The 18,446-nt window shown below is 45.3% G+C and overlaps 1 protein-coding gene across 4 annotated transcripts in view; it reads left to right on the top strand.

Moving 5' to 3' along the window:
- SERINC5 (serine incorporator 5) overlaps positions 1 to 18,446 on the top strand; it is a 207,361-nt gene that overhangs the window by 115,601 nt on the left and 73,314 nt on the right. For 2 of the 4 annotated variants that reach the window (XM_060295942.1, XM_060295941.1), the window contains exons 2-3: positions 4,537 to 4,635; positions 5,049 to 5,203. Coding sequence is in view for 2 of the 4 variants with exons in the window: in XM_030846779.2 (XP_030702639.1) it covers positions 7,809 to 7,835 (27 nt within the window). In the remaining 2 variants the exon portion in view is untranslated. Of the gene's footprint in view, positions 1 to 4,536; positions 4,636 to 5,048; positions 5,204 to 7,665; positions 7,836 to 18,446 lie in introns of those variants that run through there. The other 2 variants (XM_030846779.2, XM_060295944.1) reach the window with 1 other exon arrangement.

The raw sequence follows: 18,446 nt of genomic DNA, 5'->3' as shown, positions 1-18,446 counted from the left end.
GAAACAAAAATGAAATGTTCTTTGAAGTTTTTCTTACAATTTTTCTCAGCCATTTAAAATTCCCCTACTGTTGAATCTAAAATGTTCTTCTGTAACTGAAATCCTATTATGAATAAAGAAGCTGGATTGTCTTTCTGTGGAACCTCAGGAAGCTTCTTTTGCTTTTCCAGTCTTCACAGAACAATGTAAACACCTTTCAAGTGAAACCCTCAATGAAAGCCTTTTATTGATTTTCATGAAACTATATGGCTTCACAGGCATTTAACTGGCCATGATTCTTTTAAAACCAATCACCTCCAAGGATCTCTTACATCAAAGGATGCATCTTATGAAGCAAATTTAAAACAAACCAGCAGGAGTAGTTCCTTTAAATACACGTTAAAAAGATAAGACAACACAAAGTACTCTTATTTGAAGAAATGGGCTCACCTCTTGTTCTTCTGCTCAGGAAATTAATTAGAATGGATTAACCAGGAAAACTGAAAAGGATGCCTGCTCTCTTTTTTGTCCCCCTCCCAGCCCCCCAAACCCCAACCTCCAACCTCAAGCTTTTCTGAATGTGTTTACTTGAAATCAGCAAATGGAAAGTTTTCTGGATTGAGTTTTAAAACCAAAGAAGTCAGAATAATTTTCCTTGGTATGCAGAAGAACAGAAATGAGTTGTTTTCAGAAGTGTTCATTAAAGTTCATAATACGATTGAATAGTGATTGTAATAATTATTTGCCTGATCTACCCAAATATTTATCTCTAAGAGAAGAAATTGGAACCTTTCAAAAATCTACTCAAAGACAACTATATAGTTTAATTAAGTTAGAGACGCAAAGCCTCTCTAAACATTCCTACTGAGTTTTCTTAGAAAGAGGTAACTTAAAATCTGAGTGTAAATGATACATCTCAGAGATGGGGGGTGTGTGGGAAATATATACACATTATATATGAAGAATATACATATATATTCTTTCCACTGATATGAAGACTAGGCCCTTAGTTCAAGAGGACTTAAAAATATTAATTTGTTCCCAGAAGGGTTGAGTAATGCTGAAAAACCTGTTGAACGACGCTCTACCCTCTTCATTAACTTGGATTTTGGGTTCCCTGGGGTGTTATATAGGAGTATATTCCTTTGTATTTTTTACACTCCAAGGACTTTCCAAGCAAATTAATAATGTGAAATGGATTAAAGGAAGAATCTTTAAAATACTGAGACAAAACTTTTAAAGCACCCATTTGAGTGCTGAAGAATCATTAGTTTTCTCTAAGTACAAAATAACTGAGGATGATTACAAAAGATTTCTCTGGTTTTCCAAAGCATTTACCCTAAAAATCTTGACCAGGTAACACATTGTTAGCTTATTTGTTGTCATTAGTTGAATTTGGAAAAATAAAAGCACATTTCTTTAAAAAATCCTCTAAACGGGAATTAGTGGAGTAATATTCAATTTTCTTTCTGTGTTTGGATAAAGAGATAGAAAGAAAATGATTTTAAGCAGGAGTTAAAGCAAATAGGAGGCTTAGGAACAGGAGCTGGGGGCCCCAGTGACCTCAGAAGCTGCAGCTTCGGTGGCCTAGAGGGACAGAAGCCAGGCCAGAGAGAGTTCAGGAGAGTGGAGCACCAAATTTTGTTTTCAAGAAGTTTTAAGATGAAGAAAAGAGGAAAGGGTGGTCGCTGAGTTGAAATGAGGTTTTCGTTTGTTGTTTAATTTAGGAGAAATCTGACCATGTTTGGAGCTTGAGAATGATTCAATAGAAAGCAAAGGCTTAAAATGTTTGGAAGAGAGAAAGTCGAGGAGACAGGAGGTAATGGAATCAAAGGTAGGATGAGGGTACAATAGAATGATTAGAGTTAAAAATAAAGATGAATAACTTTTATTTTAAGTTAAGCAGGTCAAGGAAGGTCAATATAGGGTTAAAAGAAGGGGTTTGGAGTCCCAAAGTGTTGATGTATTCACCAAAGCAAGGGAGAAAATCAAGAAAGAGGACTCCAGGAAGCCAGATATCCGGGAAGGGAGTAGCAAGGGGAATGCCAGGATGGCAGCCATCAGTAGCAGCCTGGAGGAATCCAGATTGCAGTAGCTTGGAGATGTCTGTGAGAAAGAAAGGACTCTTGGGGAAAATGGAATTGATAGATTATCTGACATGGTTGCTTATCTGGGAGAAAAGAATTATGACAGATCAGATGGACAAATGGAGAAAAATCAAGATTAGGTAGAAAGAAAACCATGCGAGTCAAACACAACTCCAGACACTTAATACATGCTAGGTGCTATTTAAGTGCTTTAATCTGTATACTTTTATTAATCCTCAGCATTTAAAGAGGAAGGAACTGAAGTACAGAGAGAAGTCACTTGCTTAAAATCACAGACCTAATAAGCGACAAAAGCAAAGGTCTGATCGCAGGGTCTGGCTCCAGAGTCTCTAACCCTAACCACTAAATATACTGCCTCTCCAGGAAAGGGAGATGGGAATGAAAAATAAAAAGAGACAAGAAAGAAATGCTATTATTATACACTATGTGGCTATGCAATGAATAATTTTTACTAGCCAGAGTTACATATTAGTTTATGAAATTAATTACACATTATTTTATGAAAAGTGATAGAATTAGATTGGCAAGATAGCAGATAGAAGTGCTCAGTGGGTTAAGCTTTCAGCCCACATGGAACATAAAAGATAATACACAATAAATATAGTCAACAGATCAGGAAATAACCGCATAAAAATATTATTTAGGGCTTTCCTGGTGGCGCAGTGGTTGAGAGTCCACCTGCCGATGCGGGGGACACAGGTTCGTGCCCCGGTCTGGGAAGATCCCACATGCCGCAGAGCGGCTGGGCCCGTGAGCCATGGCCACTGAGCCTGTGCGTCCGGAGCCTGTGCTCTGCAACGGGAGAGGCCACAACAGTGAGAGGCCCACGTACCGCAAAAAAAAAAAAAAAAAAAAAAAAATATTATTTAAAAATATGGAGTTGGGACTTCCCTGGCAGTCCAGTGGTTAAGACTCCGTGCTTCCACTGCAGGGGGCATGGGTTTGACCCCTGGTTGGGGAACTAAGATCCCTCATGCCGTGTGGCATGAAAAATAATAATAATAAAAAAAAAATGTTAAAAAAATATGGAGGTAATAAGGAAAAACTGCTAAAGTAATTGAAAGTGGTTGCCTCTGGGGAAGGGACTGAAAGAAAGGATGTGGAGAAGGGAGATGCTACTTCTTATTTTATGTTTTGTAGTATTTGTGACATTTAAAATACATTGTACATATATTAATTTAATGGAAATAAAGGAGAATGCAATTACCATAAGGAGTGGGGTGGGGGCACTATAGCACGCCGATTGTTTTTTGCCTGGGTCCCAAATTTATAGCTATTTGTTTCTAAATGAATACTTTGTTGTTTACTTGTAACTGAAATTAATTAAACTTTCAATACTAGATTGAGATCCCTAGAGCTTTATGAGTGAAGATTGGAGAAATTTCTTCTTTTATATTTAAATACCAATAACACATCACTAGGTTTTTTTTTCAAAGTTGAGAAAATTTTAGGGAATTAGAATAATTAATTTTATTGGCTTTTAAGCCATTTCTTGAACTGGAAATTAAATTTGTAATGAAGTTTTCTAAATTCAAAGTTAGAAAAAAGCAAATGTATGACTTTTCTTCTTTAATAACATATGTATATAACTATTGTTTTCAGTTCAGTGAGTGGTGTCTTTAAGCTCAACAGTGGCTTCTCCTTCCTAAAAAGGAAAAATCAAAAAAAATCTTTAAATTCAGGAGGGGAAAAAAGCAAATTATAAGCTGGTTATTTATAATATGTCATAAATATACATGTATAATTAAATCGTATAAAAGGAGCTAATTTAGTTAATTTAAGAACATTTTTGTGGGGAGAATATTTCACATGGTCTGCCAAGAGCTACAGTCTATTGAAACAGGTCTATTACTGCTTGTTCCTGAAAAATCCACATCAAAAGGGATGGACTGTAAAATTACCTTCCTGTTAGGAACAGCATACAACTGTCTTTCTTGAAAAGGCCTGCAGAGTACTTAAAATAAAATTAAGGTGCCACTGTTTTATGTTATGTCTACTGACATTACCTCTATTCTCTCTAACTGACCACAGATGCAAAGGATGCTATGGACCAGACCTTAAATAGTAAGTGTGAAGCCCTCAGAGCCAGGAAAGGAGTAAACCTTCAGACCTAGCATAAAGAAAAAAATGTTGCCAGTCATTCCATTTCTACAGGGATCAAGCCATTAGCCACTGTCACCCACCAACAACGCGCCCTGAGGGGACTTCAGGATGGAGAAAAACAGGAAGCATTCTGCATTTTGCCCCTAGATAGTTAAGATGCGTATCTAAGGAAAAACATCCTGGCCCCTATATAGTTAAGAAGCACATCTACGGAAAAATTTCAAGAACCCCAGATTCTTGTATCTTCCCATTCATAGAAAAGTATTAAAATAATTAACTTGAGATGTCTGTTCTTTGTGATTAGCAGTAATACTTTTATGTTTGACTACATGTTTTTTTTTTCCAGCAAAAAATTCACATATATCCTGGCTCTTCCTTTATCTCTTTGGAGCAATTCCCCAATTTGGAGTTATCTGAGAGGCTGTCTCCTGGGCTATGATCCACAGTAAGTTCTCTGAATACAACTCAACTCACTTTACATTGTACGTTTTTCTTTTGGTCAATGATAGTCATATTCGTTTGAGATTTTCCAGCAGGGAGGAGGAATCAGCCTGCATAGATTACTTGTTATTGTCTTTTTAACTCGTTTGTTAATACCAGTCAGGGCTACTATTTAGTCAGTGCTTATGAAGGCCAGGCCCTGTACCACATGGTCTGTAGGGGTGAGTTTAATGCACTATTAGTCCCTGTTTTGCAGATGATGAAACTGAGGCTCAGAGGTCACCCAGCGAGTTCTTGGTGGAGTTAAAATTTACAACTTTATGGCTCCAGAGGCTCAGGCTTCTACTATGCTTTTTGGGTACCTTGGGCACAGTCTACAAATCCTCCAGTTATTAAGTCATATTCTCTCTTTGCCAGGCTGATGGTAATATTGTCACAGAATCCTCCCACGTTGGCATCCATTTGGAAAAAATGAGTTTAGGATTCAGGAGGCCTGGATCCTACTACCAGCTCTGCCTGTAACCCAGTGGTGCCTGATGAGGGATCTCATCTTCCTGAGCTCCTCCTAAAAGGTGAGGAGACCTTGCAGTCCCAGCAGGCTCAAACGTAGGTAGATTTCACATCTTCCCCCTCCCCAGAAGCTGCCTGGCTCTTCCCAGGGTATAGGAATCTCCCGGCACGCAAGTAATCTCCCAGGGCAAGAAATGGGGTCAGAGTGACCACGCCAGCCAACAGTGAACCTAACTAGACAGTCTTGGTGAGATCCTTGGCTTCTCATGAATCATAGGCTGCCACCAAGCAGGTGGCTGCACTGGTCTGATACTGCTTATGCTTTTTTTTTTTTTTGCGGTACGCGGGCCTCTCACTGTTGTGGCCTCTCCCGTTGTGGAGCACAGGCTCTGGACGCACAGGCCCAGCGGCCATGGCTCACGGGCCCAGCCACTCCGTGGCATGTGGGATCTTCCCAGACCGGGGCACGAACCTGTGTCCCCTGCATCGGCAGGCGGACTCTCAACCACTGCGCCACCAGGGAAGCCCTTTTGTTTTTCTTTTTAATACTGTTATTTAAAAAATTTTAGTTAGAGCCAATTCTCATTACTTTCCATGGTTCTGAATAGGGCCTGGTCCATTATTTCTCTTCCTCTAAACGCTGGCAGCTGAGATTCTAGGAGCTTCTGTTACTCACCCGGGCCCTTGGACTCTTTAATCAATAGAAGTTGGTAAGAGGTCAGAGGAGAATTTCAGGCAAGGCTTTATTGGGGCTGGAGCTGCAGCATCAGGTAGCAAAAGCAAGAAACAGGTACCCCTGGGCTTCCCTGGTGGCGCAGTGGTTGAGAGTCCGCCTGCCGATGCAGGGGACACGGCTTCGTGCCCCGGTCCGGGAAGATCCCACATGCCGCGGAGCAGCTGGGCCCGTGAGCCATGGTCGCTGAGCCTGCGCGTCCGGAGCCGGTGCTCCACAACGGGAGAGGCCGCAACAGTGAGAGGCCCGCGTACCACAAAAAAAAAAAAAAAAAAAAGAAAGAAAGAAACAGGTACCCTTGCCAGCTCTCGGAGTGAAGCTGCTTGGGTCCTTAAATGGGGTAACAACAGGGATGGATGGGTGGGTTTGGCAGGAGGCATACATTACGTGGTCTGTCCACCTCTTTGGTGGTGCAGTGGACAGGATCATGCACAGTACCATGCTTTAGCTCCTGGCACCTCAACAACTTGTAGTTTGTTCCTGGTCTTTTTGTTTCCTATTGCTCAGCTTTGCCTCAACTGTGCATGTGTGCAGTTATTTTTAGTCACTTATAATTTTTTGTATCCTATTGCTCAAGGAGACGTTTGTCCAGGTGCAAGCACTCTTGTAGAGGATCCCAGTTCCCAGCCTGCCTCAATTCTAGATCTTGTGCTGCTCCTAATCCAAGGATTGGTTTCCATGCGACTTTCCTCTTAGTCTCCACCTCCTAAACTGCTCTCAAAGACACTACTTTGCCAAAGGCTTAAGGTCAAGCTTTGTATCATGCCCGAGGGGATCAGACACGTGGATTCCAGTCCCAGTATTGCTTCTTCAGCTTTGCTGTTAAGCTTAGGGCAAGTTATTTAACCTGTGTGGGCTTCAGTTGCCTCATTTCTAAAATATACACAGTAATGCTTATTTTAAGGAGTAAAAAGGCCTTGGCACAAAGTTTGTAGTAACAGAAATTCCTCTTCTTGGGGAAGTGGCCGCGAGGAGAGAAGATTTGGGTAGGGAGATAAACTAGGGGCACCCTCTCTGCCTTCTGCATGTAACAAACAAATATAGGGAACCCTTTTTTAGTGGAGCTGGGCGAGAGGAAGTAGGGATGCAAACCAAGTCCCTGGGCCAGGATGCGCTCTTACGCGGGTGGTGGAGGAGAGATTAGAAAATAGATCAATATCCAGGGAAGCACAGAAAGGGTTCTCCTAGGATCCCCCAAGTGCCATGGTAACGTCAGGGCAGAACAGCCAAGCCCAGGGATTCGAAGCTTCGGTCGAGGGAACTTTCCCAAAAGTTGAGAAATTTTCTTGGCAGATGAGGGAGATAAAGGGATTTCTGGAACTGGGATCCCGTGGATAACCCAGTTTGGCGCGAGGCGCAGCACAGACCAGCACCCGGCCACCTCTATTGCGCCTGTGCAGTGCAGGACACTCAGAATCGCTCACTAAAGGCTCCAAGGTATATTGGAGTCAGCAATCAGCTCTTCCACCACAGCCGGGGACTAGGGGCGCCGCGCCCTCCTGGGTCGGGGACCGAGCGCCGCCAGGCCGTCGCAGGAGCCCGGTAATACCTGGCCGGCGCGTTGGAGAACAGCCTTCGCAGTCCAGCACTGCACCGGGAAGTGATGACCACCGCCCACCGCCTGACGCCAGCGGAAGCGAGAGCCGGGAGCTGGCGGGCTCGGAGGCGGTGCGCCCGGGAAGGGGCGGGCACGGGGCGGGGCTGCGGGCGGCCGCCGCGGCTGGAGCGAGCGAGTGGGGCGGGGCCTGGGGTGGCGGGGCGGGGTTTGGCGGCAGTTGTTTTTACCAAGGCCTCAGTGCATCGCGTTCAGCTGGGGCTACGCCGCGTGGAGGCGTGAGCGGGTTCGCAGAGGGACGCTTGAGGCCGGAGGGAGCCAGGAGGGCCAGAGGGAAGCTGGGAGCCGGCAAGCGCGCTGGTGGTGGTCGGCCGCCACGATGTCAGCGCAGTGCTGTGCGGGCCAGGTGAGCGGGGAGAGACAGGTCGGGAGACCGGGCCAGGAACCGAGGCAACGCGGGCTTCTCTGGGTGCACGTCCCAGCTCCGCCGCCGAAAGTGGGGTGGGTGACCCTGCGCCGCCTGGGTGAGTGCTCCGGGCCGGAGCGCGGCGCTCGGCCTTCGGGGAAAACCGTGTGCCGCGGCAGGCGGGCCAGAGGGACACGGGGAAGCCCTAGAGGCTACCCCGAGGTCTTCCCGTTCGGCCTTAGGAACTTCGCTTAGGGCGGGGCGGGCAGGGTTCGGGCGGAGGATCCCGACTGTTTGAGGAGCGTGTCGCCTCCTCCCCAGGACACAAGTGTGTGGTGCTCAGCTCCATAGGCCACCTGGCTCTGCCAACCCGATGAACCCAGGAGAAGACGTGGGTTTGGGCAGCCACTCCTTTTCCATGCCCTGAACGGGTCGTATGTGGCCCAGACGAGTTGCGCTTGACATCTCGCCAGGCTCTGGAGCATTGGCTCTTTTTCTTCGAGAAAGTCTGGAAGACTGCTTTCCAAACCGCTGTGCTCAGGTCTGGGCGCTGGGAAGACTCAGCCCTGCTTCCTGAGTCTCCCGACCCAACCCTGCCTGGACCCAAACGCGGCTGACTGGGTAGAGCGCGAGCCTGAAGCCATCCCTCCTTTCAGCTGAACTTGCCCGAGCCTGTTTGTAACTCTCGCCTGTTTAACTCATGAGATCTTAAAACACCTGTGTCCGCTTGGGATGGGCGTCTTCTACCGGTTAGTAGTGCAGCAGGGCAGAATTAGTAGTAGTTTTTAACCTTTAATGTTGATTTCACTCCTTCCTGCAGAGTTAGAAAAAAAAAGAAGTAGGTAAAGCCTTCCGCACGTCGCGCTCCCTCCTTCCTAGCCGTGTTGATTATCGGCATTTCTGTACAGTTTTTAATGGTGCGTTTTCTCAAATGAGTCTAACTCCGGAGGGCATACCGGGCTTTTTGCTTCTTAATACATTCAGCCTTGCGACAATCAGAGGCCAGCCCGTAACTGATGCAGGGGTTAAGCTGTGGGTTTCTCTAACCCGCCGATTACACTGGTAGATAATCCGTCCTCTTTGCAGTGGCCGTGTGAAGTTATCACTTGGTTTTTGAGGTCTAATACTGTACTTGGCATGCATTCAAGCTGGCCTTTGCAGAGATGAGGAAATTGAGGTTTTTAACTTGAGGTGGAATGCCTTGCCCTGAGTCAGGCAAGGCGACAGGAGGACATTTAATACCTTCTCAGGGCTTTGGAGACCAAAGTGGTTGGGAAAAGGCTGTTTTCAGAATATTCCAAATCTCAACAAAGCTTTGCAAATCGTTCATTGTTGTTATTTTGAGATAGTTCTAATTTGATGTGACACTTCATTATATAGTGATTACGTTACAGATATTTCAGGGCACCTGTCTCCAGTCCCTTGAGGTTTTCTGTGGCTCCCAGCAGGTGATTTAGGGTTCTGAAAATTATTGCCAGTACTCAAGTGGGTCTTATAAAAGAATTATTGGTATGGTTGATATTTTGGCAGGGTTTCATGACTTGTTTCTTTTTGTTTGTTTTAAAGTGAGAACTTTTAAAAATTATTTATTTATTTTTTGGCTGCGTTGGGTCTTCGTTGCTGCACACGGGCTTTCTCTAGTTTTGTGAGCGAGGCCTACTCTTCACTGAGGTGCGCGGGCTTCTCATTGCAGTGGCTTCTCTTGTTGTGAAGCACAGGCTTCAGTAGTTGCAGCACGCGGGCTCAGTAGTTGTGGCGCACGGGCTTAGTTGCTCTGCGGCATATGGTATCTTCTCGGACCAGGGCTCGAACCCATGTCCCCTGCATTGGCAGGTGGATTGTTAACCACTGCGCCATCAGGGAAGTCCTTGTGACTTGTTTCTGAAATCCCCCTCTCAGGACTTTGGAAAGAACCAAATCCTGGCCGTTCATCACAGGAAAATTAACTTCTGCTTTCTAGGGACTGCTTGAGGCTTCACTGTGGTGGCTCTCAACACAGGGAGGGGGTGATGACACTATAATTTCGTATGAATGGGGCTGTTAAGTTTGCATTTAAAAAAAGTGCAGCACTGTCAGAAGATATCTAAGTCTGTGAATCCTTTGAAAAAAAATTTTGAGCACCTGTGCATTGTTTTTACCTACATCACTTATGACATCAATGTACGGGTTTTTTGTTTTGTTTTTACCCCCGCACCAGCCAGTTCCCCAGCTCCCCAGATAGTAACTGGCTGTACAACAATTCAATTCTGACACTACCTGGAGTTACTATCCCACAGGTTAGGGGTCCGCCCTCCTCCCCCTCCCCTCCCCCGCACACTCCAGCTGCCAATCCCAAGCCTTCTGGGCCTCCCACACCGGGGTGGAAGACCGAATAAATATTTCTGATCATATCACAGTACCTCCTGTGTGCCAAGAGCTGGAGATATGGCAGTGAGCCAGGCAAACGTCATCTATGCCCTCAGTGACTGGGGTGGGGCAGCATTTCATAAGCATGAAAGCAGCGAAACCAGTACCAGCAAGTGCTGGTACTGCCACAGGTCCTGGTGGCAGAGTGGCTTTGGGTAGGGTTGCTGGGGAAGTCTGTCTGAGAAGATGCCCTGGGAATTGCGACTGATAAAGGAGGAGAGGCACCCACGTCAGGGCCTGGGTAGGGGGTCTTCCAAGGTGTTGGAGGAACAGAAGTGGTCACCTTGGGTGCTGTGAAGACTTGACTCTCAGGGACTGGCATGGAGGGAGAGCAGTCAGAGCTGGCCACCCGGTGAATACTTTTTTTTTTTTTTTAGCGGTACGTGGGCCTCTCACTGCTGTGGCCTCTCCCATTGCGGAGCACAGGCTCCGGATGCGCAGGCTCAGCGGCCATGGCTCACGGGCCCAGCCGCTCCGCAGCATGTGGGATCCTCCCGGACCGGGGCACAAACCCATATCCCCTGCATCAGCAGGCGGACTCTCAACCACTGCGCCACCAGGGAAGCTCCCCGGTGAATACTTTTAAGCTGCCTCCTCCTGCGTGTGAGCAGTGGTCTGGGCTTCCGCCGTGAGCCCGAATTCTTTTTGATGAAGCTTGAATCCTGGCAACCTGCTGTTGCCCTAGGCCAAGGAGGGGAGAGTGTGTTACCTTAATTTAGGGCGTCGTGGTGCTTACGGTGGGGCGTCATTGGCTTCTGGGCATATTGTAGAGGTAGAGCTGGACTTTTACATGGGTTAGAAGTGGGGTGTGGGGGGCTTCCCTGGTGGCGCAGCGGTTGAGAGTCCGCGTGCCGATGCAGGGGACACGGGTTCAAGCCCCGGTCCGGGAGGATCCCACGTGCCGCGGGGCCCGTGAGCCATGGCTGCTGAGCCTGCGCGTTCGGAGCCTGGGCTCCGCAACGGGAGAGGCCACAACAGTGAGAGGCCCGCGTACCACCAAAAAAAAAAAAAAAAAAAAAAAAAAAGAAGTGGGGTGTGGGAATGAGAGAGATTCGGTTTATGACCCAAGCAACTGCATAGGTGATAGTGCCTCACTGAGGTGAGGTAGGAGGCTTGAAGGGAGGAAGACATTTGGCAAGGAAAACCCATAGTTTTCTTCTGGCTCTGTTACATTTGAGATGCCTATTATAAATTAAATGGAGATGGTAAGTCGTCGGTTGGATTTTTAAGTTGGGAGAAGTTTGAGGTTGGAGATAGAAATTTGGGGGACTTTAACTGATATTGTCAGAAACAATGTGTAACCCAGAAAAGAGCCTGGGCTTTGGACTCAGGTCTGGGTTTGAATTGGGAAATCTGGACACGGAGAGGTGGTGTGACTGTGCATGTCACTTACCCTCAATTAACGTCAGTTTTCCTCCGAGGTTGAATGGGTGTGATAATACCTCCTAGGGTTATTATGAGTATTACATGGGATAATGTCTCTAGTATAGGGTTTGGCACAGAGTAAGGAACCCCCAAAGTCTTAGTGACCATTATCCACCTCTACCTGGACAGTCTCCGGGTCATTTTATCTTTGCATTGACCCTGATATACTTAGCTTTTGCTTAGGCTGTTGGCTGATCGATGCTAATGGAAGCAGAGGTCACAGGACAGTGGTCAGTCGACACCTTCTGGGTACCCAGCACTGTGGTAAGGCCCCTGGGCATTGGGTGATTAACAAAGCGCATCCTTGCTCTCCTGGAACTTAAGGGCTAGCTGGGGATTGGAAGTGTGGGGGAAGCTCATTACAGAAAGTGACAGGACACCCTGTCAGAGGTGAAATGAGATGTGTAATTGGAAGATCTAGACACCCCGTCAAGGCAATTTGAGAGTAAGGCTTGGCAGGGTTTACTCCAGGCAAGTATAAGCATTAATGATAATAGTAACAATAGCTGAAGCTTATTTCATGCTCACAAGTGTGCTGTTTTTACCTACGTTATATCACTCATTCTCCACAGCAACCCTACGGGGTCGGGGAATGTTCTAATTGGCCTCCTTTTGCAGGTGAGGCAACTGAAGTGCAGAGAGATAAATTAACTTGACTGATATTTACATGGTGGTGGAGCCAGGCCTTCAACACTGGTCCACCTGACTCAAGTTGGAGCTCCTAACTGGGAAACTGTTATTCCTTATTATTCTAAATACAGTATGAATAAATCATGAGGAACTGTTGCCCATTGTTGTTGCTTATAATGGCCCTAAGGCAGCTTTGAATGCATAGCTGTGAGGCTGTCTTGGTAGATATTGGTGGTTGCCAGGAGTTACCAGTGGGTGGGGTTTAGCTTCTTCCTCACAGTCTGGTCCAGGTTATAAAGACAGCAAGTCTCAGACCAAATTCTGTCACTTGTGCGGGCATTTATTGGCAGGCAGGCACAACACAGTTACACAGCCTGATCTGCGGCTTCACGAAGTTCCAGCTCTTTGCCCTTCTTGGTGCACTGACACGGAACTTGCATGTTCCCCTGAGGCAGATGTGACAACCTTCTAGAAGGAAGAACTTGACCAAGACTGCTGAAGCGCAGGACCTCATGGATGGATCAAGCCCACGGTACCACTCTCAGGCAGAACACTCCTTGTCCTTGTAGCCGGCTCATATAAGGGTGGGAATGCCTACGCCAGGGTGTTTCCAGCCAGATTGTATTACTTGATCCCTGAGATTTTCCCCAACGAAAGCAAATTTCTAACGTCTTTTATATTAATTGATTGACAAAGCCACAGAATGCCACCAGGGACTGTCCACTGTCAAAGATAAATAAAGCTGGACGTTAGTTAAAGCAATGAAAACAGATTTTGTTCAGTAACCACTTACTGACAGAAAGACCTGAGCTCCATCCTGATTAGCACAGATCACTGGGAGTTTTCAAGGGACGATGAGGGAATAGGGAGGAGTGAGTGGAGGCCCAATAGAGTTAGGGAAGTGAGACGTTCCAGAGTTTGTTTGCAGTATGGGTGATGAGGCCAGCTGGGTCTGATAGCTGGCAGGTTAGATTCTGTCCTTCCACCGAGACTAGGAGATAGACCCTATCCTTCCTGATTGATTACATTTCAAAGGAATGGCATTTAAGTCCTTGAGAAAGACACTCCAGACTTGTAGGAAATGTGTCCTATCTGTCCTTCTCCTCATGGGCAGAGGAAGGATTCACAATTATTAGCCCTATTTAGTAAATGCTCTTAAGAAAGGGAGGTTAGGGACTTCCCTAGTGGTGCAGTGGTTAAGAATCTGCCTGCCAATGCAGGGGACACGGGTTTGAGCCCTGGTCTGGGAAAATCCCACATGCCGCGGAGCAACTAAGCCCGTGCGCCACAACTACCGAGCCTGCTCTCTAGAGCCTGCGAGCCACAACTACTGAGCCTGCACTCTAGAGCCCGCAAGCCACAACTACTGAAGCCCGCACGCCTAGAGTCCGTGCTCCGCAACAAGAGAAGCCACCGCAATGAGAAGCCCGCGCACCGCAACTAGAGAAAGCCTGCACACAGCAATGAAGACCCAACGCAGCCAAAAATAAATTAAAAAAAAAAAAAAAAAGGGAGGTTAGGGCCTATCTTAGGTGCTGGCTAGAACAAACAGTAAATTTCTTTTTACAGCCCTGAACTTTTCCAGACAAGAACTCAAAAAGGCAAAAGGCAGCTAGGTCATCCCAGGGATGCAGCCTCAGGCTACTAGAAGCCTGTTAAAGTTTGGTCAAGTCCTTCGTGCAGGGGTTTGAGCAGAGTTGCTGTATGTCGAGAGTTCTTGCAGTTTTCACCATGTCTCATCATTACGCTGGTTAACAAAGCCTGGGGTCATTGGTGTTAGAAGTAACTGAAGCCCACGCAGGAGGCATTTAGAGGTTGGCTTTTGTTAAGTGTTAGCTGGAATGGGTCTTCCTCATCAGGGCATCTGATCACCTCTAGACTGTAGCTTAAAACACACACACACACACACACACACACACACACACACAAAATCCATGAAGACTTCTTTAAAAAGTAAATTACATACCACATAATAGTACTAATTTCCCTGAGATGTCCTTCCTTCTCTATAAAACCCAAATCTCTGCTTTTAAGGCCAAGCTCAGGAAGCATTTTCCTAAGAAGTGACCTTCCTCTTGCTTTAAGAGTTCTCAGAACTTGCACACAAAACCTGTCCACACCACCTAGTATGTGGTCATCTGATGCACTGGAGTTGTTTCCTGGTTACTGTGTGGGTGCATTTCCTCTCTCCTAGACAGAGCATGTACTGTGTGACCTAGCTGAACCCCCTGTTGTGTGCTTTTGGTTACAAAACTTTTTCCCTACAGCTCTTTGTTTATAGTGATTGGAAATGTTAGGTCCTCATTATATCACGTGTTGCTTCCACCCTTGGAAGGGATCTAGGCACAAAAGTTCATTCTTTGCATGACTGATGCTTTTTTGAAGAGTTTGGGGCATTTGTGAAATACATATCACCCAGAGAGAACCGTATTTTGATATTTTATAACAGTCACTCACATTTAATATATATGATTTTACTTTGTGGAGTTGGGATTATGTTGTAGGTGCTATGTTTGATTCAACTCTGCTGAATTACAGGAGTTTTTCAAGTGCACCAGCCACTCATTTGCAGCCATGTTTTCTGGGCTTATTTATACCCAGAAAGTAGTGCAGTCCTCTGCCTTCAAACATGGCAGTTTTTCCAGAGGTATTAAGTAAACGTAAATATGTGAAAGTCAGTTAATAGGCTTATGTGTTAATACGAGTGTGTGTGCGTGTTTCAATTCCCAAAAGACTAAAAATAATGAAGAAAATCTCAGCTACACCTCCTTTAGATACCATCGACAATAACCATTTTCAACATCATCTTTAACTTTGGTCTTTTTACAGTCACTTATGTGGATACCATCTGTCTAGATGGTGTTTTCTGTCTCTGTTTTCTTGCTCTATAAAGGTGCCCTTCTTTGTTTCAGTTGCATTAAATTTGAGTCCTGTGCTTATCACTAGTATTGGCAGTTTTATTTTTCTATGCGTTTTATAAAATGCGGGCAAGTTGCAGTAAAATGGCCACATCATTGCTCTACCATACTGACAAAGGTGGTGGTGATTCGGCTGACAGTGAACTGTTGCTGATACAGAAAGAGTGGTTTGGAGATGCGTCTGTGTAGTTAGCCAAGTTCACGTTGTTGGAAAGAAGTTTGTCACTGACCTTGCCGTTGTAGATGGAGAGTCAGCATGAAGGTTGCTCATTCAGATTTGTTTTCTTGGGTGGCTTTAGAGCTGACCTGGGCAGGCTGGCAAAATAGCTTTGGGCTGCAGCAGGTCTGAGTGGGATTGCTTTATTGGGAGGGCCCATCTGTAGGGAGTAGAGGGCAGCCTCTGATTCATCTCTCTGCTAATGAGATAAAAGGTAACACCCCCTTGCCCACTGCTTGCTTCCCACCCCCGTTTTCTCTATGAATATCGCCTGTCAATTTCCCAGAGATATTGAATATCTGGGAGTGAGTTAACTGTGAGACTCAGAAGCTTACTTTTCAGTTTCCCAGGTGTTTTAATGTAAATAGCCTTTTAGAAGCCTTTAGAAAGGACAGAGCAATAACGATGGCATTGTCTACTTGTATTCAAGCAGGAGAGCAGTATGTGGCCTGTTCACCTATGATAATTTAACATTAAAAAGGAAGTCCTAGTGTAACATGGTATGTCTGCAGAACTAGCCATTGGACACAAATTCCATTTTACCCTTTGACTAAAGTGCTTTCTGTATCTTTAATTATAATGGTAATTATAGATAAAGATCTTGTGTACTTTCAGCGTCCTGAGCCAACCGGCATTGTTAGTGAATTGTCATTACATACTGCTGTTGTTAGTTGAATTTGCGATTGCGATGGGATGCTGAGAGCAAGCATCCAATGGATCAAGTTACTCATCTAGACCACCTTGATTGTCCCTAACGATCAGGTTTTTCAAGTAGTCCAAAGTGAACCTTTGCAACCCTTGTTAAAATGAATTTTAAACATTTCCGGGGGGGGGGGGCATCCTCTTATTTTCTAACTTGTGTATTAATGATATTTTAGAACATAATCTGGGAGTCAGTGTAGTGTGTGTGGGTAGGAAATTCAAACAATGGATTTGTTTGATTACATTAAAACATCTGTTTGAATTTTGAAGGAAATAGGACTTTACTTTTGGCTTTTCTTCTGTAGTTTGCCTTGTGAGATTAAAGTTGAGCTGATGTTTAAGGAAAGCAGCTGTTATGGAAAAACTTAGGGTGGGTTCTTATCACAGAATAAATTTTGAAACAATTTCGGTTTGAAGTAAGGTTACAAAATATAGTGATTAGACAGCATTTTCCCCCTCATGAAAACTGTCTAGTCTAAACAAAAGTAGGAAAAACACATACACACAACCGCTTAAATCTTATTTAGGCAGAGATAACTAGGAGAGATGGAAAATCAGGCTAATGTTTGTTTAAATATCGTTTTTTATAAACTAGCCAGTTGCTCTTTGAAACAAAGCTCATGAGGTCTTTACGGGATTTATTTTCCAGTGTTTTGTTTCTTGCATTGTATCTCAGTAAGTTAACGGAGGGCTGAGTCGCCTAATGCTATGATCCTTAGCCCAGGTTTGGCTATTTGTGTGGTGATTGATGAGGCAGATCGTGGAATCAGAAACTTTTGGAAGAGGTTTTAAAAGGCATCCCTTTTAATTCCCCATCTGAAGCTTAGACGTCTTGTAAAATTGCCCCTCCTAAGTGTACCTCTGGTGTGTTTGAGCCTCTCCAGTGTTGGGGAGCTCACTACCGTTCCCAGTTTTTAAGTTTTCTGAGCCTTGGTTTCTTTGTTCATCAAACGGGGGAAATTTGTGTCTTGCCTCCCTTATATGATTGTTGGAAGGGATGAAAACAAGACAATATTAAGACTCTTTGTTATCTGTAAGTTGGTGATGCAGGTGTGTCAGGGTTCAATGCAGGAAACTGAGACCTCTCTGGGTATTTTAAGCCGAACAATTTAATGTAGGGAATTAACTGTTGAAGAAATGAAAGAGCTAGAGGAGCAAGAGTCAGGGGGCCGCCTTTGAACTCTTGGATTTAAGGGCACACCACTCCAGCAGTAATCCAGAAGTCTGAAAGCCCAGGCTGCTGCCCCCCGCCTCTTGACACCCACACAGCTGGCGGCTTAACATGGGAGCCCCAAGTCTGGCCATTGTCCTAGGACCTTGCTGGGAAGCAGACACTGCAGCAGGAGGATGGCCCCCACCTTGTTTTCACCTTCCAAATATTGTGAGTGTTGCTAATTGTCAGGTCCCCAAGAGCAAAGGAGTCTGAGAAATGTGGTTACATTTTCCAGATTCTTCAGTACTGGAAGACCCATAGAAGAAGGTGGGAATGTAGGCTGAATGAGAGAACTATCCCTGTGGAGCACAAGCTAGGAGGAACTAGTGTAATAACGCTAGTGAGTGCTGTGCTTCCTGCCCATCGTGGCTGGACTAAATGACAGCCTCACAAGTAAGGCCAGAGTGTTGAGGGGGTTGACTTAAAGGGAGGAAGATGGAAATACGTTATCGTGCAAACTGGTTTTCCTCTCCTAGTCTCTTTGCTGCCTGCTCCTTTTTCCATACTACCAGCAGGTTGATCCTTCTACCAAAGTATAGTCCTAATCATGTCATCCCCTGCCTGATTTTTCAACACCATTGGGGTTAACGTAGTGGATTTTCTAAATGCAAGTCTTTTGTAGGAATCTGTTAGTGGTCTGTATCGAGATAACTTATATTCTAAAAAAAAAAATGTGCTTAATACGTCTCTTCAGTCATTCCTGATATTAGTAATTTGTGTTCTTTATTCTTTTTTTAATGACTCTAGGAGTTTATCAATCTGATTAATCTTGTGAAAGAAACAAGTTTTTTATTGTTAGTTATTCTCTATTTCATTGATTTCTGCTCTTTTTCCTCTTTTTTGTTTACTTAATCTATTATTATTTATTTTAAATTATTTTATGGATTTTTTTAAAGGTAGAAACGTAAACCCTTATTTTTTTATTTTTATTTTTTCGCGGCATGCGGGCCTCTCATTGCTGCGTCCCCTCCCGCCGTGGAGCACAGGCTACGTACGCGCAGGCCCAGCGGCCACGGCTCACGGGCCCAGTCGCTCCGCGGCACGTGGGATCCTCCCAGACCGGGGCACGAACCCGCGTACCGTGCACCGGCAGGCGGACT

Source organism: Globicephala melas, chromosome 3, assembly GCF_963455315.2.
Source record: "Globicephala melas chromosome 3, mGloMel1.2, whole genome shotgun sequence".
In the NCBI taxonomy this organism is placed as follows: Eukaryota; Metazoa; Chordata; class Mammalia; order Artiodactyla; family Delphinidae; genus Globicephala; species Globicephala melas.
The sequence above is the reverse complement of the archived record's forward strand: the minus strand, read 5'-3'. Positions and strand labels throughout refer to the sequence as shown.